Source organism: Triticum aestivum, chromosome 4B (assembly GCF_018294505.1).
Source record: "Triticum aestivum cultivar Chinese Spring chromosome 4B, IWGSC CS RefSeq v2.1, whole genome shotgun sequence".
Taxonomy (NCBI): Eukaryota; Viridiplantae; Streptophyta; class Magnoliopsida; order Poales; family Poaceae; genus Triticum; species Triticum aestivum.
In genome coordinates, this window is record NC_057804.1 from 404,015,462 (window position 1) to 404,043,132 (window position 27,671).

Consider the following 27,671-nt stretch of genomic DNA (forward strand, 5'->3'; position numbering starts at 1 on the left):
AGAATATTCGTTTACTGTCCACTTTGGACTCACTCCTATTTTAAATTTGGTCGTGTTTGCGTCAAAATTGACAACATGCATGCGCAGTAGGCGCACCTTTGTCCTCCTCTGTCCCGCCCATCGGTGGCACACAACACCCACTTTTCCTCAATTCTGAAAACCTTCTCGCCCTCCCCTCCCTCCTCCATGGGCGGCGCCATGAAAAACCCGGTGAACCAGCCGCCACTACATGCTCCGCAGCCATGAATAAGGGCGAGAGGAAGGGTCACAGCTTAGGTCGGTGGATCTCGCGCGACTTGACAAGGAATCGACAAACAGGTGGGCCGACGGACAAGGGGGCATAGAAGAAATCCGCCCCTAACACCGTGGCCTTGCAGCAGGCCATGCAGGACAAGGCTGTCACTGACCAGAGCGAGGCCATCCTTACCAAGGCCACACATACAGCAATGGTGCAGGCCCTCGTCATGCTAGGGTTGTGCCGATCCGGCCCGTTCATTCTCCCCACCTCTGCCATGGCCGTGGTGACCACATGGTCGTCGGCCATTTGCCCTTTGCAGTACAGTCCCCGAGATCCTCTGTAACTCTGGGGACGCCTGGGTTTTGTCTGCCACATCTGCATGGCTAGACCCGGTTCTCCACGTAGCGGGACGTCAGCATGATCGCGTCGGCCACCCCTGCCACCCCGGCCGTCATCGACCTCACTGTCAAGCGTGGGTTCAGTGGCACTAGTGAGTCATCCGATGGGATGCTAAGGAAGCAGCCCCAGTCCATTCCTACAGCCAACCTTCCTGGCACCGGCAAGTTGTTCGACAAAATGCCACTCCCGACGCCGATGGTCGACGACCTGACTACACCTTGTTCATGGGGAACGTCATCTACGAGGGCCATGTCTATGTCTTCCACATCGACGGCCAAGGCCAAGCTTTTGATTCTGACATGACCCAAAGCCAAGACGGCCGCGAACAGTATGGTGTCGACCCCTTCGGTGCCCATGAAGAAGAGGAGGCCGACAACCATGACAACTCATGGCATGAAGATGATGACTTGTATTGTGAAGATGAGGAACAAGAGGTCAACATTGCGGAGGAGCCATTGTTTATCGATGAGCTCACCCAAAGAACCAACGCACAAAGAAGGAAGCAAACCATTCGCACGAGATCATACAACAAAAATGAGGACACTTTGATTTGTGAGAGTTGGAATGGAGATAGGCCAAGACCCCACGAAAGGTGACTAGTAAAAAGGATCCGTATTTTGGATAGGAATTCATAAAACCTTTCATGAGCGGAGGAAGTTTATGCCCTACAAGTTTGCGAGCACCCTAGGCAACAACTCAATCCAAAAGAGGTGAGGGTTCATTCCGAGAATGCAGCAAGTATTGTGTCGTGCTTGAGAGCGTCGAAGCCCGTCCTGTGAGTGGCCTGGCCGTTAGTGACTTGGTATGACCGCTCATATTTCCATTGATATGCCATGTTTATGTTTCTTGCATCTTGTGTGCTTCGCTATTACATTTGTGGTCTTCTCTTTGATTGTGTAGGCATTCCAATCTTTGGAAGCCTTCAACGCCCGTCATAAGAACAAGTCATTCACTCTCACATATTGTTGGTCGCTCACCAAAGTTTGTCCAAAGTTCAAAGATCAATATGCCGTTCTAAAGAAGAAAGGAGGGACGACGACCGTGGCTTAGAATGGAGATTTGTTCAAGAGGCCGATAAGCGTGATGCATCATCCACCGCCTTGCAAGGAACTTTTCACAGCATGATGACTCAAAAGAAACCGAGGGAGGAGAGGAGGAGCAAAGGAAAGGGAGAGCAAATGAAGATATACTTGGAGCTCCAAACGAATAAGCTTGACATGGACGAGGCCGCCAAGAGGAGGAAGCTCGACATGAAGGAGGCCGCCCAATCAAAGAAGCTCATGATCGAGGCAACCAATGCCGACACCCAAGCAAAAGAGGTGGCACTAGCAATCATGAGGGGGAGTAAACTTTTCATTCCACATGGGAACCACCAATAATGTGTTTAGCATGGAAGATATTGAAATCCTTAAAGCAATGAGCTTTGACACCGCTGCAAACCCCTGCTTCCCTCTCTGAAGGGCTTATGTTTTACTTTTTTGTCATTTTGATTTTTGGTGAGTCAACTTCTTATTCCAACCTCTCTTGGCAAGCATCATGTGGTGCAGAAATATCCAGGCACATATATTCATTAAAGTATATTTGATCATGAATTATTATTTGTTGACAATTATCTCTATGATAAATGAGTTGGGAGGTGAAACATTAAGCCCCTATCTTTCTCTGTGCTCGATGGATGCTATTTGTTCTAAAAAATATGCTTTGAGTATTAGCAATCATACAAGGCTATATGATAAGTGAGTATGTGGAGCTCTTACTTAGACATTACTGAATTTAAATTGTTTGGTGACTAAGAACGGAGGTTGCTAAGTTTCAAGAGAATGCATTGTTTAAACCATAACATGTGAATTGATTGCTGCTTTATCAAGATAAGTTTTATGAGAAGGAGTTGTGGTTTATGATGCTAGGAAAAGTGATTGAAATTATCATTGATAAAACTTATGCACTATGCTAGCATTCACACTTCATATTATTTTTAATGATTTACCTACTCGAGGACGAGCAGGAATTAAGCTTAGGGATGTTGATACGTTTCCAACATATTTATAATTTATGAAGTATTCATGCCACGTATCTAGAGTAGCAGCAGCAAATCAACAGTCCACAGTCCTGAGCAGCGGGGAGCTGACGAGCAGGGTATTGAGGAAGAGCGGCGGCCCCTAGCTATGTCGTGGAGAAGAGCGGCAAAGAGTGAGGCAGTCCCTGGGACTGGACGGGGCATGGGGAAATCGTCGGCGGCCCGACGACGGCGCGACTCACATGATGGGAGGTGGCTGTCATGGTCGCTCTGCTCCTGACTCGCGTGCGTGCAAACTGCGTTGCCTAGGTCGTGGTTGAGGAAGCTTGGCGTCCGGGCCTTGGCTATGTCGTGGGCTAGGCCCCGGGCCCATATGAAAAACATAGCATGGTAATAGCTAATAAAAAACCACGCCCCGGGCCTGGGCCCTTGGGGCCTAGGGTGTAGATCCGCCCCTATGACTAGATGAAATTCCTATGTGTACTCGAGAATGCTTTGCTAATATAAGTACTTCCGGCTTGTCCTTTGCAATGAAAGGATTGGGCCACGTTGCTGAGCCTTGTTACTTTGATTACTTGTTACTTGCTATCAGTTATCTTGTTATCAAGCTATCTGTTACTACTAATTTACAACACATGGAGAGAATACCTTGTTGAAACCGCTTATCAATTCCTTGTGCTCTTTGTTGGGTTCAACACTCTTACTTGTCGAAACGACCATGATTGATCCCCTGTACTTATGGGCCATTAACTACGTAAAGACATTGTCATTGCCCATCATCACTGGATTAAGCCAGAATCTAGGTTTTCACCCCGAAGAACCAGTCTGAGCATATGCAGGCAATGCCTTTAACAAGATAACGACGTAAACACATTACCATTGCCAGGTGTAACCAACTCGGGCCTGACCTAGGCTTTCAGCTCAAAGCCCTAGAGTGGGTGCTTGAGTAGCACCGCCGTTGACATCTCTCATTTGTTGTCGCCACCACTATTCTGCGATCGCAACAACTACATGTGATATGCAGCCGTCTTTGATGTAGGAACATCCCTCTATGTCAAGCCGCCATCCATAGTTTGCATCTCATTGCCAAAGCCAACCACTGGATCTCGAGCGAGGAACCCTCACGAAGACCTTTCGGTAGCCACCACAAACTGTAGTGAGGTCGTCGCCGTGGGAACACCAAAGACGGAGCATACCACTATAGATTACCACCTTGCAGGAGAGAGCTCTGCCCAGGCCCGTAAACCGAGGGGCCGGTATGGCCAGAACAGGTGCATGAAAGGCAGATCACCATCGCTAGATCACGAGGTGCACATCCACCAGGTCAGTGCTGATGTGTCATCACCTATCACAGGTAGGGTCAAGGATCCATCATTCGGGACCCACATGGGGCCCATCATCACCATAGGTAGGTCCCTGGACCATGCCAACGTTCAGATACTTACGTCGGGATGTCCACTCGGACGACTCGACGACACTCAGATGATCACACGCCACTCGGCTGATGGACCACCACTCGGCCATAGAAGGCAGGAGGGCGTCGTGGGAGCTGCAATGGTCGAGGGATCCTAAGTCGTCCACTAAATTGAGTCATAGCTACCGTTACCTGTAACTGTCGTAATAGAGGCTCATTATACTAGTAAGTGACCTATTCAGTGTCATTAAATGCCCAAACGGCATGGAGGGCGTGGGGCTGCAGCGCACTCTATATAAGCTGCACCCTCCCTCTATGATCGGACACGAGCAATCTTTGTAACCATATCCATCAAATCAAAGCAAGCCTCAGGGCACGAGACGTAGGCCTTTTACCTCTGCCGAGAGGGGTCTGAACTCGTTAAACACCGAGTGTTACACATGCGCCGTAGCTAGGTTCTGCCCCTTATTCGTACCCCTAATCGTAACCCCGACAAGTGCCGCGTGTCCTAACCGGAGCCCCACCATCGTGCGTCCCAACGACCGTCACTTGGAAGACGCCATAAAGCACACCCGAAGTCGTGCCACCTGGAAGCCATCGCCTAGAAGAAGAGACCGCCGATGGCCTAGGCCACTCTGTCGTTTGAGCGACACCATGCCTTGCTGGACTGACCTATCCCAACACCCCACGTGAGAGAGGAATTCCTGCCACCGCGAATCACCGATGAACTCTGCTCAGGCAGAGTTTGCCGGTGCCGGCAGGAGGGGGCGGCGGCGGTGCTGCCCGGGGTGCTCGCCTGAGCCGCCTCCTGCACACAACACATGGGCTTTTGATCCGGGTTGTTTCGGGAGCAACAATCGGACTATCTACCCATCCAATTCCATTCCTTTTCAGATTAGAAGTGTGTGTTGCCAATGTATAGTGGCGTTTCAAACAAATGGATTATGTGGTTCCATAGGGCACTACTGATATCTAGAAGCTTTTTGGGACGCTGGGTTGACTTATTCCTGTCCGCTAATTAGACCCACCTGACACACACCAAAATTTTGCACGACGTGTCCCGCTCACATCTCGATGTCTCATTGATTGGATTTGGCTTGACCTCACGTGTTTCTCGCCAAACCACTATTATTATTAACAAACCCTAGCTACACGCTACTGTTTAGATGCACGTATAAAGTGCGGCCTTTTATGGTTGGAAATAGGAGCAATACAGGCATCACATAAACAGTACACGGCGCCAACAAAAACTGAGGTCATGCCATGCAGCAAGCAAAGAAAATAAATGTATCATGAAATAAGTACTGTATATTTAAAAAAAATAAGAACAATATATGTATATGTCTAACTAAAACATGAGCATTGCTATACATTGCAATACAATAACTAGAACTCCGCGTCCCTCGCGTCGCCATCCCTGCCGACGGCGGGGGAACTCCAGCGACCAGCCACCACAACCCCCCTCCCAGCTCCTCCACCACCTCGCCGCCACCGGAGGAGTGGCCGGCGAAGCCCGCGCCGGCTCCCGGGATGGTGGCGGTTGGGTGCCTCGTCCGGCTACAGCCTCCCCGCCGGCACGCCCGTCCGCCAGCCTCTGTGCCCTACGCCAGCCGCTCCGCCATCCGCTGGTGCGTCTCTGGCAGCGGCCTACTCCCCGCCCCGCCCGTCATCCCTACCAATAGTCCTGCTCCCCTCCGCATTCGCTCTCCGTGTCAGATCTCGGCCCAGCGAGGTTCGTCCTGTCGTCGGCGTCCCTCTTCTGCCGGTGCCGGGCCCGGGGTTGGGGTAGTGTCCTCTTCGGCTGGCTCGGGGCCATCCTTGTGGCGTGCGACGACGTTCTTCAAGGATATGACGCCGGGATGACGCAAGGTGTCCACGGCGGCCCGTAGGATTGTTGCGCTGAGCATGTGGGGTTGCGGCGATCTGCTCGCCTTCCACGTGTACGGTGCCGATACAACGCTGCGATTTTTGGTTGGTGGTGGTGATCTAGATCATATCTGCCGGATGGTGCTGAATGTAGATTGCTCTGCAACGACTTCCTATGGATCCACGACAGCGGAGATCATCGAAAAGACTTCGGGAGGTTTTATCTCTTGACCTGTTGGATGACTTCAGTGATATGATACAAATTATGGACGATGACTTGACGCAGAGGGTAAGTTGTGGAGTGGTGGCTATCCAATTGCAGCTGGTGGGATTTTGAAAAAGCGGGGGCGACAACACTTGTATGACTTGGATGATGGTGTTGCGTGCACCAGGTCTCGAGCTCCGGGATGAAAACCTAGGTCAGACTCGAGTGGTTACACCTGGCAAAGGCGATGATTTTTTACGTCGTTACCTTGTTGGAGGATTGCTCGGATTTGCTTCGACTGATTCTTCAGGGTGAAAACTTAGATTCGGGCCTTTGTGGTTAGATCCGGTGACGACGACGCTTGAGTGCCGCTCCCTTCCTGGAGGTGTTGTTGTTGAAGATCCTCCATATCATTATGGTGTCAATGGTTTTTGTGCGGATATAAGTCTCATTTGTAGTTTGTCGATCACTGATTTGATCGCTTTAGGCTTCTTCTTTTTCTTTTTTTCCTCGCCGACACATGGTCTTATGACTTTGCTAGTTGTTGGTGTGCGTGTGTGTGTTGGATTGGCTGCGTGCATCCTAATTATGCAAAGGCCGGGTGTATGCTCATTGTATTATGTATTCTCTTGATGCTCCATTTTGAGCCAATAAAATTCACCCTTTTCCGAAAAAATACACCGCTGTATGTGCCACGGGTAGCCGTTGATTTGAGAGTGTCTCGGAGCAGAGAGGATGCTCTCTCAGGCTAGTTAAACGAGAGTCATGCATTTTGTAGCATGCGGTAGGCGTGTATGTGATGTCCGTTGCGTTGTGCACCAGGTCTTTACGGTTCTCACGCGTGCGACCTCTATATATATCGCCTCACCCCTCTCTGCTCACACTTGACTTGTCCCTCCTTGCCTCCTCCTCCTCCTCCTCCTCTTCTTCCCACCCACACAGACACAGGCTACACAAGGTTTTTCCTCCCCTCTCAACTACCCAACACGCTTCTCGCCGATTTCATTTCACGACATTTTCCTCCCGATCTTCATGCCAAAGCTTCTCGCCATCTCCATCTTGCCGTTTATTTTGGGTCGTAGCCAAGCACTGAACCTTCAACACGCTTGCCGTGCCTTATTTTGCAGAGCGGCGAGGGAGGAGAAGGAAGAGGAGCGGGGGATGGCGGGCTGCGGTGAAGCCAAGACATCATCGGTTTCCATGGATGAAGAGGTAAGCTCCCCATAGCCTCTGTGTATTGTCTGCCGGCGGAACAGTGATGCATGATCGATGATTACAATTTTCAAGTTCTTGTTTCGGTAGTCTCCGACATCCCCGCGACTTGATTGCAGTGGTTTCCTTGGCTGAGCCTTCTGTTGTATTATGGGAGACTTGTACTAGTTGGTAACTTGGTAGAGAGATCGGTGGAGTGAGTAATACGTTCAGATATTAGCTGTACATGAACGCCATTGATGCATAACAGAGAAAGATTGGGAGTTTCAACTAACCCAACTTGGGAAACAGGGCTTGCTTATGAAGCTCTTCTCAGTCTGTATTACCTTGTGCCCTGTCCCTGTCCACCCTACCTCTCTGACATAAATATGCAGAGTAAGCCCGTCAATTATCTCTCTTCTCCCATGAGCGTATCACCTGTTTGGCTATGTCATTTCTCCTTTGTTTTTCTGTTTGATGATACGCTGTAGTGCTCCCCCACCCACTAAACAAAATGGTTAACTTGTCAGTTTCCTCGTACGTGTAGTGTCAAAAACGCTCTTATATTATGGGATGGGGGAGTATTTGAGTGCATCTTAATTTGGAACCTCATTACACTAGAAGCGGTTTTAATCCGCAAAACGGCGGCCTTAACCATTGAGAGCAAGTTCCTAGAGCGCATTACCTAACGCGCTCGCGCACCTTAATGAAGAAGACGCTCTTATCCTCAGCACCTACTTAGCAAACCAGCAATGTCCTAATCTACTCCATTAAAGATGGATTCTGCAGCATCGGTTACGTGCAGCCATTGCAGATTGCTCCTACTGACACCACGCGCACCAACATTTGCTAACGACGTACCGTACCAACAAGGAGCTAATGAAGGGCAGGAAGGCTAAACTCTACGCAGTCTCATGTCCGCGTGCGGCTCAAGAATCTACTGACCGATCAAAAGGCTCTGAAGGAAACAAAAGATGATGTGCGTGTGCGTCCATGATGGCCGACGGGCCACCGCTTGTCTGCCCACGCTGCTGCTGTCACGCTTTCACTGGCCGCCACACCGGCACTGCCCAAGCAAGAATCTCCCACCTGGCCTGCCTGCGTCACCTCTGCAGCCAGCTCCGAGCTAGCTACGTAGTACAGTACGAATGAACAAACACCTGTGCTGTGGTACCTTCCCGTGTCAGCAGCAGTTCACCACGGCGCCAACAAGTCGACACGGCGGCGGCAACGAGCCCTCTGGTGAGGATCGACCCGAGTCGGACCCTTGCGTCGTTTTCGTGGGCTTTGTTAGGGGATCGCCATCGCTAGATCGCTCACATGTTTTTAGTGCCTTCTCGTGAATCAGAGGTAACCACGTCGATGGCCATGATTTTGTTGCTGGTTTGGCGCGAAAAGTGGGTTCGTGAACGCTCCCGCTTTTGGCCAAATCTTTCGGGCGTCCGAGCCGACTGATGCCGGCCGGGGACATGGCTGGGTGCGTGTATCATGCACGCCGTCGCGTCGGTCGGGATAATTGTCTGTCCGTGTCATGTACCCTGAGCAGACGGATAAGCGTGCGTGCATGCATGCATGCATCTTTTTTTCTTTTTTAGGAATTGTTCATTCAAATCACGAATTAGTACAGAGTAGGTGACCCTTACAAGCACACTGAAACGCAAAAATAAAGGACCAAGAATACCTAGAGTACCCTAAGACAACCATAACACAAGAAGATCTCCGGAGCCCTGTGTCATCATCCCTGAATCTTGAGAGAAGACCCCTGCAGCAAAAGGATCTGCAACCAGTCGCAAACAGGTCATCATCTTCGACCACGGTACAATTGTCGCCACGCTGCTTCCTCCTTTCTTGACACCAGCGCTGAGAGGGCATGGACATCAATCCAACACACCTGCAACAGCCGTCGCCATCTTTGGCTTTGAGTACCGCGAAAAGTGTCCCTTCCGGAAGGAAGAGATCACGAGTCATCCGACCGGTTCGGCACCGCGGCCGGGCCATCCGCCCGGGCAAAGCAGGATCTCCCACCAGCATCAGCGCAGAGGAAGGAGAAGAACAGCAGCAGCAAATCGTACCAACAAGGAAGAAGAAAGGTCTTCGTCTCCCTACCTCCATCGCCCATCTGAGGATCCAAACGGCCAGTGCCGATGGACCTCCAACCACCATAGCCCGCGACCTCGACGAGATCCGGGGATCCCCAACACCGCTGGCTCCTAGACGAAGGCAAAAGCCCCGCCTAACTGCGAACGGAGCCCGGACAAACTTATTCCGACGCGACACCACCGCAATGGCCTCGGCAGCGTCTCCCTCAACCCTAACCCTACCACACGCCCACCTAGTGAACAGACCCGAGGTTCCCCCTCCCTCCCGCCGCCGGAGCGGCCGACGAAGAGAGAGGGAACCGGCGGCGTCACTGGCGGCGCGCAAGGGACCCCTAGTCGCCTCCCTGATCGCCTCGAGCGATCCAACTTTTTCGGACGTGCGGTTAGGAAACAAATAGCAAATTATTATCCTACGCAGAGGTGCATGCATCTTTCTTCCGTCCGTCCAGGGAAGCTAGCCGAGCGTGTCGCGGAGCTTTGGAACCTGATCCCGTAGCTTTTTCCCTCGCGTTTGGCGGAGGCCCTGTCTCTGCTCAGTCTCGGATACGTTTATTTTCTTCTGATACTGATACCGTGTCTTGTTCTTCTTCAGGCGTGCGGCATGGAGAAGAAGTTTGGCGGGATGGCGCCCAAGAAGCCGCTCATATCAAAGGTAACAGCGCTAGTGTTTTACTACTGAGCAGAAATAGGCACTGTCAAGCATGAAGTATCTCTAGAAGAAGAACACATCTGGCCGTTTCCTTGATGAGCTTGGTTGCATTCTAAATCTAATGATGCAGGACCATGAGCGTGCCTACTTCGACTCCGCGGATTGGGTCCTTGGCAAGGTCAGACACCACAACACAACAACTTATTCAGCCATGACATATCTTCATTCAGAACTGCATCTGACCATGCGTGCTTAATCCATCTCCCGCCATTTTCTCCAGCAAGCTGCAAACAGCAGCTCAACGGCTGCGGTGGAATCGCTCAAGCCCAAGCTCAAGGTCAGTACAACAACGGAAAGCTTCAGCCCGGCTGAACGATACTGTCAGTCAGGTCTATCTAGAAACAATTACTGATGCTGTTTTTGTCTGCTTTCTTCAGAGAACTCCTCATCCCCAGCTTCCCCCTCGCAAGCCCACCTGTGCGTCTGGCTGAGACATCAGGTAAGAGGAAGAAGCCTCCAAGTCGCAGGATTTTTCACACTGCAGATTCACCTACGTGACAGTTGTTGCTTCTTGTGGTGCGTTGTAGGGTCGCATTGCAGCAGCAGGTGAAGAGCTCGCAGGGAGGAGAGGAGTGAGCTCGGATCAATGTTGTTTAGCTGCTCCTAAATTCGTAATGTAGGAAACAACTTTGCATTGCATGCAAATTGGCTTGGCACTTGCTGCCTCTATGTCTGTCACAAGTGATTAACCGTCGTTATCATGGTTATTGAGTCTGGATGGCATTTGCTGTTTCAGCAACCTTGCTAGTATGTTCGCCCTAAAATAACAAGCTCCATACAAATAAAAACCTAAGAACTGGTCAATTTTTACTCTTTTTCAGGATTAAACTGAGAAACTATTACGCGTTATAGTAGTAGTTATCGTCTATCATTGACTGGCTATATGTCGTGGTTCAGTTATTTTTTATCACATTGTTGCTGACTTAATTGTTTTGCCTAATGTGCCGCTAACTTGTAAGATATTCATATACACTCCAAACCAAGTAAACATACTATCCGTATTCGTATTCGAGCAGTATCCGCTTGGAGTTCGTATCCTATAACATCCGTACTCGCATTTGGAGTTGCTTTGAAAATATGAAAACAAAAGTGAGAAGGGCATTATGCGATCTTTCCGTGACTAATTCTACTTACGTTCTTATAAGAAAAATCTACCTCATGATGCGACCAGTCTGCCCAAATACGTGGATTTTTTAAAATATTTTTATTTCCAAAATTTCAAATCTATAATATCAAATTAAGAAATTGCAAAAGCAAAAAAAGGGTATATTTTTCATGGTTATCCTGGACGAAAAGGCCTCTTAATTGCAGGGCCAAACGAAAACTGGCTTTTCTTTGATGTTGTTGAGGCCAACCAAAAGAAAAGAACTCCTCATTGCCCACCCAACTCAAACCTCCTCTCCCCATGCAACCATGCGCCCCCGGGCATCCACTACACACCAGAGCTCCTCCTGGCCAAACCCTCGCGCCACCAGGACCATATCGACGAGAAGAATCCATTTAGACAGAGAACCATTTAATCCGTGCATCGTCGAGGACGAATTTCACCTTTCCATCTACCCGACCATCGCAAGCCTACACCATGCTCGATGATAAAATCTCCAATTAATTGCACACAACTACTCATCTAGATGTGCCAAGCTCCTAAACTTTGCCCCACGTCATATTGTTGTTATTGGCAGAGTTGGCGGCATCTGGCTCACGTCCGTGGATAGCACAGGTCATGGCGCGCGCGGACAATGACAGTAATAGCATGAGGGACAATGTCTACGAGGTTTGCAACATCTAGATGAGTAGATGGATGAGAGTAATTACAAAAGTTTTCACTGAGCACGATATAAAGCTTGCCATGGTCGGTGTATATTGAAAGGTGAAATTCCTTCACAATGCACGGTTCAAACTATTCTTCGCTTGAATGGATTTTCATCATTGACAAGGTCCTGATGGTGCGAGGATTTGGCGAACGAAATTCGGAGAGGAGAACCTTTTGCGTTGTTGTGGGTAGGAAGACAGACGCAGCTGTTCTACACCCGTGCTCATGTGACCTCAAGTGAATAGTAAAATCAAAAAATTCTAATTTTTTGTGTGAAACATTGACGAAATGTTTGTTGGCTTGCAAAATTTCATCACCATATGACATACGCGGAAATCGTGATGAAAAAGACACAATCAATGCTCCTGAATGTGTTTGAATATAACATTTTTGAGCATCAATTTTTTTTTGTTGCCATGAATGTCATATGGTGATGAAATTTTGCAAGCCAACAAACATTTTGTCAATGTTTCACACAAAAAATGTTCAGAATTTTTTTTTTTTTTTTCATTTTTTTAACCGTTCAACCGAGCTCACATGAGCTCGGATGTAAAACAACACCTTCGGTAGGAAGACTTCCTTCTTCGCAGTTGTGGGCAACTAAGACTCCTTTTACTTATGTGTGTTACGCCAACGCAGACTTTTTGTCCGAAACACAGCGAAAAGTACCTTTTTGTCTTCGTGGGCAGCGGCAGGGTCATACTTATGCAATATTTGAATTTGGTAGCATACATCTGAAATTTCGTAAAATACAAAAAAACTACAAAAAATCCAAATATGTTTCACCTGACTTGATATACAAACTCACATATTATCTACTGTGATGTGAAAGTTGAAACCGGCCTGCTTACGCAACTAGGATTGTATCAAATGCTAAAACTTTTTAAAAAGGTAAGTTTCAACTTTCACACAGAAGAGAATGGTAGAATATGTCCTTGTCTATAAACGCATTACTTAGACCAACTCCAATGGGGCCATCCATTTCATTCGCCAGCGGCCGTTTGGGTCGGCGCGGATAGAAAAGACGCCCCAACGCGGCGACCCAAACGGACGCGCCTACCCAAACGGATGCGCGTCCGCTTTCGTCCGCCTGCGGACCCATTCTCGGCCCATTTTTGAGCCGGATTTGCGTCGGCGCGGACACAAGACGGACGCGCGCGCGCCCTCTCTCCTCCCCACGCGTGCACAACCTCCACCGCCGGCTTCATGGCGGACGCCGCCGGCCATTTTTTTCCGATGAAAAAGGATACATAGATAGTTCTTGCGTACATAGATAAAAGAAAAGATCAACTACTCGTCGCTATCCGACTCTGACTCGGTAATGTCCTCCTCCGATGTCTGAATATAGTCGTCAGCAGCATGCTCGTCCGCGAAGTCCCACCCCGATGTTTCTCGCAGCCTCAGTCTCATTTGAGCGGTCAGCTTCCGCGTACGCTTGCCCTCCCGATAGCCGGCTCGCTCCGTCCTCCTGGCCTTCCTCTCCATCCTCCTCTGCTCATAGAACTGACGTTCGTCGACGATGTCCTGCGGGAAACATTTGCGCCACAGCACCAAGGCTTGCAAGTCCATCTCGGCGAGGGCGAGGCGATGCATCCGCCTCCGGTGGACGCGACGATCCTCGTCGGTGAAAAGCCGCGGGAGAGGCGCCAGATCCTGCGCCCGCTGGCTCGACACGTCGGGAAAATTCATCTCCCGTCTCGGCCGTCGGAGGCGCCACGCCACTGCGTCGTACGCGCGGGCCGCCTGCTCAGTGGTGTCGAAGGTGCCGAGGACGAGCCGTTTCTCGCCAAACAAGATCTCGACGGAGAAGGCGACGGAGGGGCGCTCGCGGACTCCGCAAAAATCCGAAGCGTCGAGGATGCGCGTCGACATGGTGGCGCACAGGCGGCGAGGCCAGTGAGAGGGGGCGAGACGAGTGGGCGGCGGTGGCGGACTGAGTGTGGAGGGAGCGCCGTCTTTATAACGAGCGCCGGCCGGGGCGTGCCAAAATGCGCGCGCGAACATTTCCCGCGCTCTGGAGCGCTGAAGCCAGCGCGCACTAGGCCGAATTACCCCCCGCGCGCGAACCTTTCCCGCGCGTTGGCATGGCCGCTGGCATGATCCAAAGCGCGCGCGGTCATGAAATGGGTCGGCGCGTTGGGCGCGATGCCGATACAAATCTAAAAGAAGGCGGACGACGGGCGGGCGGCCGACACAAACGGACAAAAAGCGGACAAAAGCGCCGTCCGTTTGGGTCGAGTTGCTCTTTATTGATTTCCAACTCCGGGATTTGCCATGTGATGGTTTAGTTGGGCCCTCGGAGTATTGGGCTCCTCATATAACATTTGTTTTTCTTCTGGTGCACAGGTTGGATTATATAGGCCTGAAGACAGGCTCATGGGTACCTATTCAACTTGCAGCCCAACTTCACATCAATTTTTCTCACAGAATTCTTAAAGGAAAAAACATCGCAAACACACTAGAAAAAGACTTATTTCGAGAAGACCATCATTTTCAAGTATTAGAAAAGTGATATTTCTAGGAAAACATACACCATCCTTTTTCCGATTATATTGTATACATAGTCTATACTAGTCTTTCGCGCTGCATGTTGTCCTTTTTCATTTTCCATGATTTTCTTTCACTAAAGAAGTAATGACCGGATTCTGCAAAAGAAAAAGAAAACAAGGTCTTTGCCTATGTTCTAAACACAAGACACAACAGCGGCATATATGTACTGCAAAAGGAGACGACATGCTTGAATTCGACTGGACCTTACAAGAAATGCTAGGTACATGCAAGTGCATGAGCTCCTGCATTGTCATGTTTGCCAGCCTGCCTGGGCGACGGTATAGCATGCTACTCCCTCCGTTTCTAAATATTTGTCTTTTTGGAGATTTCAAATGAACTATCACATACGGATGTACATAGACATATTTTAGAATGTAGATTCACTCATTTTGCTTCGTATGTAGTCACTTGTTGAAATCTCTAGAAAGACAAATATTTAGGAACGGAGGGAGTAGTACCTTGCAAGTACGGAGTACCTCAAGGCTCAAGCCACACTCCGGTGCTCTTTGGTTGGAAGTCAATAAACATTCTTTGTTCGTAAAAAAATGATAAGTGCCACACGTGTGGCACGAAGCAATTCGGCCCTGACGTTTTTTACAACTAAAATTGTCTTAAAAAAAAAAACAACCCCCCCCCCAAAAAAAAACTGAAACTTGTTATCTGAAAAGAAAGTTATCATGCTTGACAATTAAAGTTGTCATCCTCGTGTCGGGAAAGCTGATCCACGAACACCTATGGGGACCGGCGGACTGAGCCCCTTTCGGTTCGGCGGGGGGCGGAGGCCGCACGAAGAGCGGATCGAGGCGAAGCACACGAGCAGTTTACCCAGCTTCGGAGCTCTCCGGAGAGATAATACTCCTACTGCTGCTTGTCTGATTGTATTGAGTTCTTGCTCGGGAGCGCTGAGTGCTACAGTACACTCTAGCTGCTAACGAGACCGAGCGTGAGTGTTTTTCTGGCTTCCAACCGAACCTCCTCTACGTTGCGCATGGGCCTTCTTTTATATGCTAAAGGGGTCACCGACAGGTGGCAACGCAGACAAGGGTAAAAATGGAAAAGGAGTTGCGGTTGGTACAACTACCTATACAGTGTATCATACCTAACCCTGACGGCAGGGGACAAAGGCATTGAATGCCCGTCTGCATCGCTCAAATAGTGCAAAAAGGACCGTCAGGGACACCACCGCTTGCCACGATGGCGATCTTGTCAGCGTCGCTTGCCACCGCGCACCGCTGGCTGCACAGCCTCTTGCCACGCGCGCCTGGAAAGGCCCCAGGGCGACACGTTGGTGGATGTGCTGGAGCGTGGGTACAGAGTGGTAGCCTGCCGCGGCAAGCGCCTTGTCGCGGCCGTTGTCTTGTCGCGTCTGGAGGCTTGTCGCTCACCGGGCCTTGCCGGGACGCGTGGCGCGTCGCGGCAAGTTCCTTGAGATGCCTTGGTTGGCCTTCCCGGCAAGCTCCTCTTGTCGGGGCCTTGTCTCCTTGGCTTGAATACTTTGTTCTTGAATGGCTCCAAAGGAACCACAGAGGACCTTGGCGATCACCCGGCAAGCCTTGCCGCGGGGTGCTGCGACTGCCCGTGCACAAGTTCGGGATACTAGGGTACCCCTACTCTAGTACACCGACAGGAGCCCCCGGGCCTGGGCCACACACGGTGCCGAGCGCCGTTGGGCCAGGCCCAAAACAAGGCACGGGCACGCGCGGCCTGGGTTATGCCGTATCTTACTCCGTATCCACCGCGCCCTCCCCCAATGGCACGCGTCGAATGCGGCGTCGTGGGAGAGATCGTGGGTGGTTTCTTTATTCGGAAGGACAAAACGTCCGCCCCCTCCCTCTTTATAAGCAGGGGAAACAGGGGCAGTTCGCCCATCTCGCCGGTTGTTACTCCAATTTCACAAATCTCCGCCGCTCCCCCCTTCTTCCCGAAGCTGAAAGAGAGCAGCGCTCCGCCCCCCATTGCCACCAGCACCACCAACGCCGTCGATCTCCCCCACCACCTCCGCCATGGCTCCGAAAGCCGACAAGGGGAAGGGCATGAAATCGGTCGAGGAGCAGCGGCTCGCGGCGCTGCGAAAGGAGCGGGCCATCTTCCCCCCTCAGCTTGCCGCGAAGGAGCTGAGGGACTACTACTACCTCTTCTGGTCGACGGAGACGCGAGCGCATCCGCGCACGAAGGTACTCCCGGCTGCCGCTTCGGAACTGGCCCCAAACGGATACCCCTTCTTCGCGCTGTTCTTCTACTGCGGGCTCTGCCCGCCCTTCTCTGAATTTTTCTGTGACATCATGAACACCTACGGGTTCCGCCTCCTTGACTTCACCCCCAACATCGTTCTGACCATGGCAGTTTTCGCACATCTCTGCGAAAACTTTATCGGAGTCCATCCAAACGTAGCCCTTTTTCGCCACTTCTTTATGCCCCGAGTCGAGAGAGGAGAGCCTTTATCCGGCGGAATCGCCTGGATCTCGAGAGTCGGCAAGAAGGAAGCTTATCTGGAGGGAGAGCTCCGCAGCAAGTGGGAGGAATGGAGAGCAGAGTGGTGTTGGATTGTCGAGGAGAACCCGCAGCCATTTACCGTCCTGCGACAAGCCCCAATAGCGCGCGGCAATGATTGGAGCAACGTGGCCCCGGAAGACGATAGGCTGAAGATTGCCGTCACCCGGATCCTTCGTCTCAGGCTTGCCGGGCTCACCGTAGGCGCCGTTGGCGCAGATTTTCTTCGCCGCCGCATCGCCCCCCTGCAGGAGAGAAGGAGACCCGCCTGGGAGTTCCAGAACATGGCGGACATCATGAGGCTGCGCCCGGGCCTCAACTTCAACTTCACTGTCCTGGAGCTGGACGCGATGCTCCTGGAACTGTTCAAGCGCGATCCTCAACATCCATTCATGTTGCCGAGGGGTGTCGTTCCGTTGTGCAACAACTCCTCGCTCGACCGCATCCGTGCAATGATGCCGCTGTGCGACTCGCATGGAATTGTCCCAACTTGACAAGAACCGGCAGACGCCGTTGTGCAGGAGTTCTTTGACGGCTTGGTTGAAGTGCCGGTCCGCTCCGACGAGCAGAAGAGCCTTACTCGCGACACCACCGACGCGGAGATGCAGCACATCGCCACTAGGCTGGAAGAGGCGGCGGTAGCCGCTGCCGCGGGTGAGTTTGGATTCACCATGGAGGAGGCAGAGGCAGCAGAGGCGGCAAGCCTTGCCGAGCGCGAGGCGTTTGCCGGCGAGGAAGAGCTTGTCGGGCCCGAAGATGAGTCGGGCGAGCCCGGCGAGGGAGAGCTTGTCGGACCCGAACCTTCAGACAGCTTGCTGCAAGCGGAGCCCCTAGCTCCACCAAGAAGGCATCTCCGCAAGGCCGTGGACGTAGCGGGGCAGCAGACGGGTCAACAGCCGTCGTGCCGCGCGACACGCTCTACCGCGGCAAGCACTGTTGCCGCGGAAGCGCCTCACGCCGCTGCGGCAACTGGAGCGGGGTCTTCCCGGTCCACCGCTACTGCTCCTGCCAAGCGGGCAAGGGAATCTACTCCTCCGCCTCGTCGCACCGGAGGCGAGCCGGACTTCGATCTCTCCGCGCTCAGCTCCAACGAGGAAGAAGAAGAGTAAGATTCTTTGTTGTTCTTGTAGTTCTTCAACTTTTGTTGTTTTGTCTTGCATCTGATTTGCTTTACTCCGAACCTGTTCCTTTTCAGGACTCTGGCCCAGAGAGCGGCGAAGAGAGCCAAGGTCCCGATGATTGTCATCGAGGACGAACCCACCGCGACAGCAGAGGGCGTGTCCGAGACCATCTTGCCGGACCCGGCAACTCTTCCCCAAAGCAGCCCCCAGCGTGAGTATATAGTTTTACTTCCTGCTGTCAGGCATGCATGGTTGCTCTTTCTTTGCTGATATCTGACTGTTGGTTTGTGTAGGAGCAGAGCAGCCTCACCAGGAGGACCCGGAAGCCGCTCCCGAAATGCCATCTGCTTCGACTACACTGCCAAGGGAGGATTCCCCGGCAAGGGAGCGTTCTCCGGCAAGGGAGAATTCTCCGGCAAGGGAGAATTCTCCGGCAAGGGATAGTTCTCCGGCAAGGGACAGCACTGGCAACCCCCCGGTGGCTGAGACCATGACCGCAGATCCCAGTGCAAGTAATCCTCTTGCTTGAAAACTTCCCTTGGGTTCTTCTTCTTCCGATTTTCTTTTTGAGTATTTTCTTGACTTTTCTCCTTTTTCCGTTCATCAGATCCATCTACCGCGGAGCCAATGGAAACCGAGGTCGCCGGCGAGGAGAACGCGCGCAGCAACACCGACGACGCCGTTGCCACTGAAGGAGAGGTCGGCGCTGATGATCCCGCCGGCGAAGAGGCCGCCAAAGCTGCCGCCGCAGAAGCTGACAAGGGATCCGGCGATCGCACTGACGGTCCCGAGGCCGCAGGAGCGTCAGGCGCTGCGCCGACCGCCGATCCCTCCGCCGCTGCTGCAGCGCCAGGCTCCGAAGAGCCCCAGCCCGGCGCCTATTTGAAGGCCGGCGAAGGTATCTTCATCAAGCTCCCCTGGGCGTCAAGCTCCAGGGCGCCGGTCGAAGGAGAGATTTTGGCCGCCCGTTTTCTCTTTTTCTTGTCGCTGTTGGTCATGTCATGAGAACAATCTGTTAGAGCTACGACAAACTATCTTGTAATATAACTCTATTTTGGGTAGAGATTGCTATATTATTTCCTTTACTTGATTCCTTCCTTTGTATGTTTTTGCCTTACGCTTTTAGGGAACTTGTCGGTGCAGGCACCTGGGCCGCGAGCGCTGACTGCGGGACATCAGCAGCCTGCTGGCGGTGCCGCTACCGACAAGAAACCTTGTCGCAACTAGTCGCAGCTCACTTAAGTTGTCGAGCGGACTCGAAACAAAGTAAGGGCGCAACTAGCTATGAGTTGGTTCCTCCGCGCACAGGTTTTCCATACAAAGTACGGTCGTTCGAGGAAGATAACTTAAAAATTAAAACTGATTGCCAAACTTTGGCAACTTAGCTTTTTTGTCGTTTGCTTCCCGGTAAGGCGAAAACTTGCTTGAACGACGCCTGGTCCACACCATTATCTTCTCCTTTCCCCCCGGCAAACTTGTGGGCGAGGGAACCTTCCTTTCCTTTTTGAGAAAAAGAAAGAAGAGAAAATAAACATATGGAGCCTCACGGCTCGTTATTGCTTACCGGGGGTAGGTGCTGCACAAAGTGTCAGATAACGCATGCAAAGATAGTAGAAAGCATGAAATTGACAGGATGTGCGGAGCACGTGAACTTTACTTATGCACGGGGTCTGCACCCGGCTTTGTACAAAGGATCACATGCAACATCGGCAAGACTTGTACAAAAGGTGGTTGCCGGAACAGGTTCCGGCAACCGCGCCCTATGGGTAAAATTTACGAAGATGCTTAATATTCCAGGAGTTGCTCACCGGAATGCCATCTTCGGTCTCAAGGCGGACAGCGCCAGGCCTAGTGACTCGTTTTACCCGGTAAGGGCCTTCCCACTTCGGCGTCAACTTGTTGGAATTCTTGGCGGACTGAACGCACCGAAGAACAAGGTCGCCTTCCTCGAGACTTCTGGCATTAACTTTGCGGCTATGGTAGCGGCGCAAAGCTTGCTGGTATCGAGCAGCTCGTACAGCAGCCTGAAGACGGTCCTCCTCAAGGAGCAGCGCGTCGTCTTGTCGCAACTGCTCTTGCTCAAACTCATCATAAGCGAGCACTCGAGGTGACCCGTATACGAGTTCCGTGGGGAGAACTGCCTCTGCTCCATAGACTAGAGCGAAAGGTGTCTGGCCAGTGGCTCGATTTGGCGTCGTCCTGATCGACCAAAGAACCACCGGCAGCTCCTCGATCCAGTTCTTTCCGCACTTGTGCAGCCTGTCGAAAGTCCTGGTCTTGAGCCCGCGCAGCACTTCAGCATTCGCCCTCTCTGCTTGATCGTTACTTCTCGGATGAGCAACAGAAGCGAAGCAGACCTTGGCGCCAAGGTCTTGGACGTACTGCATGAAGGTGCGGCTCGTGAATTGCGTGCCGTTGTCGGTGATGATCCTGTTAGGGATCCCGAGACGGCAAACAATCGACCTGAAGAACTTGACTGCTGACTGTGCTGTCACCTTCCTCACTGCTTCCACTTCCGGCCACTTTGTGAACTTGTCGATTGCAACGTACAAGTACTCAAAGCCCCCGACAGCTCGGGGAAAGGAGCCGAGGATGTCGAGCCCCCAGACCGAAAATGGCCAGGATAAAGGGATCGTCTGGAGAGCTTGAGCTGGCTGGTGTATCTGCTTGGAATGGAACTGGCACGCTTCACACTTGGTTACTTGTGCAGTTGCATCGTGGAGGGCTGTCGGCCAAAAGAAACCTTGCCGGAACGCTTTACCGGCAAGTGCTCTTGCGCCAATGTGGTGACCACATATGCCTCCATGTATCTCTGCCAACAGCTTTTGTCCGTCTTCCCGGTGAATACACTTCAATTTCACACCGTTGAGTCTTCTTCTGTACAGTGTGTTGTCGACAAACTGGTACATACTTGACTGCCGGGCTACTCTTTCCGCTTCTTCTTGCTCTTCGGGAAGTTCTCCTGTCTGAAGGAAACAGACAATCTGCTGTGCCCATGTTGGAGCTTGCGGCTCGACAACAAGGATTAAAGACACATCTGCTGCTGCGGGAACATCCGCTTCTACGGCGAGAACCTGCGGCTCAGCCGGAGCTTGACGTTCCTCGGCAAGCTTGCCGGAGCAAAACTTGTCGGAAGCATCTGCTTCAACGGAATAAACCCTAGGGCTTGCCGAAGCAGACTGCCCCTCAGCATCCTTGGTGTTGATCTTGAGGACCTTCTTGACGGCGGATTCGGGGAGCTCTGCCGGAAAATAGTCACCAGAAATCAACTTCCTCTTCTTGCTCTGTCCAGTTGATGGTGTTACGGACGGTTGAGTCAGCTTGAGCACAAAGATCCCTGGTTCCACAGGTAACTTAAGTGCGGCGCACTTTGACAGGCCATCGACAATGTCGTTCTGAGCTCTTGGAACATGTTCCATCTGTAGGCCGTCAGAGTGTTCTTCTAGCTTCCTCACTTCATCAACGTAAGCTTCCATCAACGGACACTGATAATTCTTGTTCACTTGGCGGACGACAAGCTGGGAGTCACCCCTGACAATGAGCTTCTTGATCCCAAGGTCTTCTGCGATCCTAAGACCGGCAAGCAATCCTTCATACTCTGCGGTATTGTTCGTTGCTTTCTCCTTGGGAAAGTGCATCTGGACTACGTACTTGAGGTGCTCTCCGGTGGGTGCAACAAGTAGCACGCCCGCACCGGCGCCTTGCAGCGAGAAGGCGCCATCAAAGTACATAAGCCACTCTTTGCTTGCTTCGTTGACGGGAATGCTCATTTCTGGAATTTCTTCATCTTGTGTCGGCGTCCATTCTGCTATGAATTCCGCCAATGCTCTGCTTTGGATAGTTGAAGTGCTTTCAAATTTGAGGCCAAAGCTTGACAGTTCTAGTGCCCACTCGACAATCCTGCCTGTTGCTTCTGGATTTTGCAGTATCCTCTTCAGCGGAAAATGAGTGACGACTGTGATCTCATGTGCTTAGAAGTAATGGCGCAGCTTTCTTGAGACCATGAGAAGGCCAAAAAGCAATTTCTGCACACCAGAGTACCTTGACCTGGCCTCCTGCAGAAGGGAACTGACAAAGTAAATTGGGCGCTGCATCATTCTTTTATGCATCTTCTCATGCTCCTGCGCGGATCCATCTTTGTCGGGACCAGAGCTTGTCGGTGAAGTCCCCTGCTTGTCGCTGGATGCATCTGCCGTGGTTGCTGGCTCATCATCCGCCTCCCTCTCCGCTACTAACGCAGCACTAACCACTTGATTGGTTGCCGCTATATACAGCAGCAACTTCTCTTGTGGCTTAGGTGCGACAAGTGTTGGAGTGGAGGACAGGTATCTCTTCAAGTCCTGCAGCGCAGCCTCCGCCTCCGGAGTCCATTTCATTGAACCTGCCTTTTTCAATATTTTGAAAAACGGCAGGGCGCGCTCAGCAGACCTAGAGATAAACCTGCTGAGAGCAGCCACGCAACCGGCAAGTCTTCGTACATCCTTGACGCGCTTTGGTGCTTCAATCTGCTCAATGGCCTTGATCTTGTCGGGATTGGCTTCAATTCCCCGCTGAGACACGAAGAACCCGAGAAGCTTGCCGGAGGGGACTCCAAACACACACTTCTCGGGGTTAAGCTTGAGGTTGATCTTGCGCAGATTTGCAAAGGTTTCGTCTAAATCTTAAATCAGAGTTGCCTTGTCCTTGCTCTTGACCACTATGTCATCCATGTAGGCTTCCACATTTCTGTGTATTTGTGGCTCAAAAGCGTCATGGACTACTCTTGCAAATGTTGAACCAGCATTCTTTAAACCGAAAGGCATCCGTACGAAACAGTATGTGCCACACGGGGTGATGAATGCGGTCTTCTCCTCATCCTCTTCTGCCATGAAGATCTGATGGTATCCTGAGTATGCATCAAGAAATGAAAGCAAGTCACATCCGGCCGTGGAGTCAACAATCTGGTCGATGCGCGGCAAGGGAAATGGGTCTTTGGGACAAGCTTTATTAACATTGGTAAAGTTGATACAAAGCCTCCATTTCCCGTTTGCCTTGCGCACGACTACAGGATTAGCCAACCACGTAGGATGGAGCACTCCTCTGACAAGGCCTGCTGCTTCCAATTTCTTGATTTCTTCTGCAATGAATTCTTGGCGCTCCACTGCCTGTTTCCTGACTTTCTGCTTGACGGGCCGCGCATGAGGACAGACGGCAAGATGGTGCTCGATTACTTTCCTGGGAACACCGGGGATGTCAGACGGTTGCCACGCAAACACGTCGACGTTCGCCCGCAGGAAAGCAACGAGCGCGCTTTCCTATTTAGGGTCGAGAGTGGCACTGATGGTGAAGGTACCACCAGTGCCATCCTCCTTGGCGGACACCTTCTTGGTTTCTGGTGGAGCTACCATTGTCTTCTTACACTTGCCGGTGGAGCTCGATGGTGCGTCCTCGACGGTAGCACATCACTCCGAAGAGGTGCGCTTGCCGGAGTGGGCATCAGAACTCTTGCCGGACTTGGTCTTCTTCTTTGCCCCAGGAGCTTCAACGGCAAGTGAATTGCGATCTGTTGCGGCTGTTGCTTCCCGGTAGATCTTGTCGGCGCAGATAAGAGCATCCTTCTTGTCGCCAGGGACAGAGATGACACTTATCGGGCCTGGCATCTTCAACATGTTGTATGCATAGTGAGAGGCTGCCATGAATTTGGCGAGTGCTGGACGGCCGAGTATCCCATTGTAGGGTAATGGAAAGTCAGCAACGTCAAAAGTGACCCTCTCAGTCCTGAAGTTCAACTCGCTGCCAAATGTCACCGGCAACGTGATCTTCCCCTTCGACTTGCTCCTTCCCGGATTGATTCCTTGGAATGTGTCGGTCTCTTCGAGCTCGCTATCAGGAATTTAGAGTTTCTGGAGTACCGCGGAGGAGATCAGGTTCAAGCCGGCCCCGCGTCAACTAGCATGTTAGTGACCTTGAGGTTGCGGATAGTTGGTGAAACCAACATCGGCAAGCACCCGACCGCAGTTATGCGATCAGGGTGGTCCTCAATATCAAAGATGATAGGCGTGCTGGACCATTTCAGAGGCTTGCGTGACTCGATGGGTGGTTCTGCCGCATTGACTTCCCACACCCACTGCTTGAGCTGGCGGTGTGAAGTATGCAGAGAAGCACCGCCGTCAACGCACAGGACCTCTGTGGCTTTCTGGAACTCCTGCTCATCGGTCTCGTCCTCATCCATATCTTCATCGTCGTCGTCATCTTCATCCTTGTCGCGGCCGCGGGGAGGTCTGTCTCCTTGCCGCTGCTTGGCCTTGCCGCGACGTCCTCCTCGGCCGGGATGTTTCTTGCCGGCTCCTCTAGCACCTTCCTGGGCTTTCTCCTTGTCGCGTCGCTCGTATTCAGCCTTTTGCTGCTCGACAAGCTGCTCGACCTTCTTGCAGCTCTGGAGGTCATGGCCCTTGGTGCGGTGGATCTTGCAGTACTGCCTGTTAGTGCCGGCCTGCTTGTCGGCAACCGCCACAGCCTGGTGGTTGTTGCCTGCGGCAATCTCCTTGCCGGAGCTATCAGCTTTGGCTTTCTTGTCGGACTGCTCAACGACTAGCACCTCTTTGCCTTTCTTCTTCCTGTTGTTCCGCCGCCGGTTTCTCTTTGCCGGGGCAGTCTCCTCACTATCAGATCCTCCTGCTCCTATATTCTCTCCGGGGAGTTTCCTCCCTTCCTCAGCACGTGCACACTTGTCGGCCAGGGCATATAGCTCACTGATGTCTCTGATCTTGCACATCGCCATCTCCTCCCGCATCCTGCGGTTTCGCATGTTCTGATGGAACGTGTTGATTACCGCGGCAAGGTGGACATCTGGGATGTTGTGTTGTACGCGGCTGAATCTCTGAATGTACTTGCGCAGGGGCTCTCCTTCCTTCTGGGCGAGCAGATGAAGGTCACTCTCTTGGCCATGAGGCTTGTGGCCGCCCGTAAAGGCGCCGACAAACTGATGGCATAGGTCTGCCCAGGAGGATATGGAGTTGTCCGGCAAGTGCATGAGCCAGGATCTGACATTGGGTTTGAGCACCAGCGGGAAGTAGTTGGCAAGGATCTTGTCGTCCCGTCCCCCGGCAGCTTGCACCGCGATGGTGTAGATGCTGAGGAACTCCGACGGATGCGACTTGCCGTCGTACTTCTCTGGTACATCTGGTTTGAAATTCTTCGTGCTGGGCCACTGGACTTGCCGCAGCTCACGAGTGAACGCAGGGCAACCTACCATGTACGGCAAGTCGCCTGGTTCCCCTGGCGCATGCATGTCGACAGAGGGCCCAGCGCGCTGGTCGGATTGACGCCGCGCTTCTCTTCGGCGCTCGATGCGAGTACGAGCGTCTTCTTGCTGTCGTTCGTGAAGAACTTGGCATTGATCGCGACGAGCTCGCGGATCCGATGATGCGGTGGAGTCGCTGTCGAGGTGGATCTGGCGAGTCGGCGATCTTGGCCTTCGGGGTGGAGAGCGCATGGTGGTTGCACCCCCACCGGTTTCGTCGCTGTCGGCTCGTGCCTGGCGGTCCTGCCGCGGCAGCGATGTACTCGGCTGCCGCGGAGTGTCACCGTTGGCGAAGCCGATGAGACTCTGAATGGTGGCCCTCCATCCGTCGATCTTGTCTTCCGTTGGAGGGTAATCCAGGAGCAGTTGAGCTCGCGCCAAAGCTTCTGCTGGAGTGGTGGGTGGCAGTGGCGAGCGGTGCGAGGAGCGGGATATGCTCGGACTTCTAACTATGTTAGAAGGAGCAGTATCCCGTCCAGGCGACCGTGTCTCGCTCGTGCCAGCATGCAGACGTGCATGCTGGTCCTGAACACCCCGAGATCCACCAGCTCGATCTTGGCCTAACAAACGTATGGCACTGCGAGTACCATGACGCTGTCGGTCCTGCGCCTCCTGAGATGGGCGCGGTACATGTACGGACGCCGAGGTCTGCGCGGCCTTGTCCTTGGACCTGGCAGCACCGTGAGCTCCCTCGTTGATGTCCGTTCTTCCGCTGGCGTCTACCCCACCACCTGATTGCTCCGTTGATGGTGGGATCGACGCTGACGGAACAGCTGCCGCCGAAGCCTTCTTCTTCGGTGGCATGTCGATGAAGAAGATGAAGATCTAGCTCGTGTGAACGCCGGATCAGGTTCACACAACCTCGACGCCCCCTACCTGGCGCGCCAAAGATGTCGGGGAAGCTGATCCACGAACACCTATGGGGACCGGCGGACCGAGCCCCTTTCGGTTCGGCGGGGGGCGGAGGCCGCACGAAGAGCGGATCGAGGCGAAGCACACGAGCAGTTTACCCAGCTTCGGAGCACTCCGGAGAGATAATACTCCTATTGTTGCTTGTTTGATTGTATTGAGTTCTTGCTCGGGAGCACTGAGTGCTACAGTACACTCTAGCTGCTAACGAGACTGAGCGTGAGTGTTTTTCTGGCTTCCAACCGAACCTCCTCTACGTTGCGCATGGGCCTCCTTTTATATGCTAAAGGGGTCACCGACAGGTGGCAACGCAGACAAGGGTAAAAATGGAAAAGGAGTTGCGGTTGGTACAACTACCTATACAGTGTATCATGCCTAACCCTGACGGCAGGGGACAAAGGCATTGAATGCCCGTCTGCGTCGCCCAAATAGTGCGAAAAGGACCGTCAGGGATGCCACCGCTTGCCACGATGGCGATCTTGTCAGCGTCGCTTGCCACCGCGCACCGCTGGCTGCACAGCCTCTTGCCACGCGCGCCTGGAAAGGCCCCAGGGCGATACGTTGGTGGATGTGCTGGAGCGTGGGTACAGAGTGGTAGCCTGCCGCGGCAAGCGCCTTGTTGCGGTCGTTGTCTTGTCGCGTCCGGAGGCTTGTCGCTCACCGGGCCTTGCCGGGACGCGTGGCGCGTCGCGGCAAGTTCCTTGAGATGCCTTGGTTGGCCTTCCCGGCAAGCTCCTCTTGCCGGGGCCTTGTCTCCTTGGCTTGAATACTTTGTTCTTGAATGGCTTCAAAGGAACCACGGAGGACCTTGGCGATCACCCGGCAAGCCTTGCCGCGGGGTGCTGCGACTGCCCGTGCACAAGTTCGAGATACTAGGGTACCCCTACTCTAGTACACCGACACTCGCGTCACTAAACTTGAAATAAAAAACATTTAGAGTTGACATGTGTTCATGCCATACGTGTGGCACTTATCATGGTGCAAAAAAAATCTCTCCAAGCTTGGGCATGAGTAAGTCTGATTCCTAGCAGCACAACGTATGAGAACAACACCTAACCTATCAAAAATTAAATATAAGCACGTTTGCAAGTTGCAAGTTACAACGCATGATAACTTGTACACACTGCTACTACTTCATCTTGTTTATTATCCATCCCGTTTAGTTTTTCCTGGTGGCTTTTCCCCTGTCCTGCATTGAATTCGGAATGCATCCACTTTTCAGTTTTGTCAATACTGTTTGAAAAAGAAAAAAGGAGTGCCAATCTAGATCTGGAGACAGCTGCACATGAGTACTTGGACCAGTGTGCGTACCATACTTCCCCACTCAGGCATACATACATGCTGCTTACTTCAGCTTTGGATCTTGTG

The 27,671-nt window shown here is 52.3% G+C and overlaps 1 protein-coding gene across 1 annotated transcript; it reads left to right on the top strand.

The window, feature by feature from the left end:
* Nucleotides 1-7,011: 7,011 nt before the first annotated feature.
* Nucleotides 7,012-10,873, top strand: LOC123092375 (uncharacterized). Its single transcript, XM_044514143.1, has 7 exons — nt 7,012-7,097; nt 7,267-7,351; nt 10,022-10,081; nt 10,209-10,256; nt 10,359-10,415; nt 10,516-10,577; nt 10,666-10,873. Exons 2-6 carry the CDS (start codon nt 7,301-7,303, stop codon nt 10,567-10,569), a joined length of 270 nt encoding a protein of 89 aa, XP_044370078.1. The 5' UTR covers nt 7,012-7,097; nt 7,267-7,300; the 3' UTR covers nt 10,570-10,577; nt 10,666-10,873.
* Nucleotides 10,874-27,671: the final 16,798 nt, after the last annotated feature.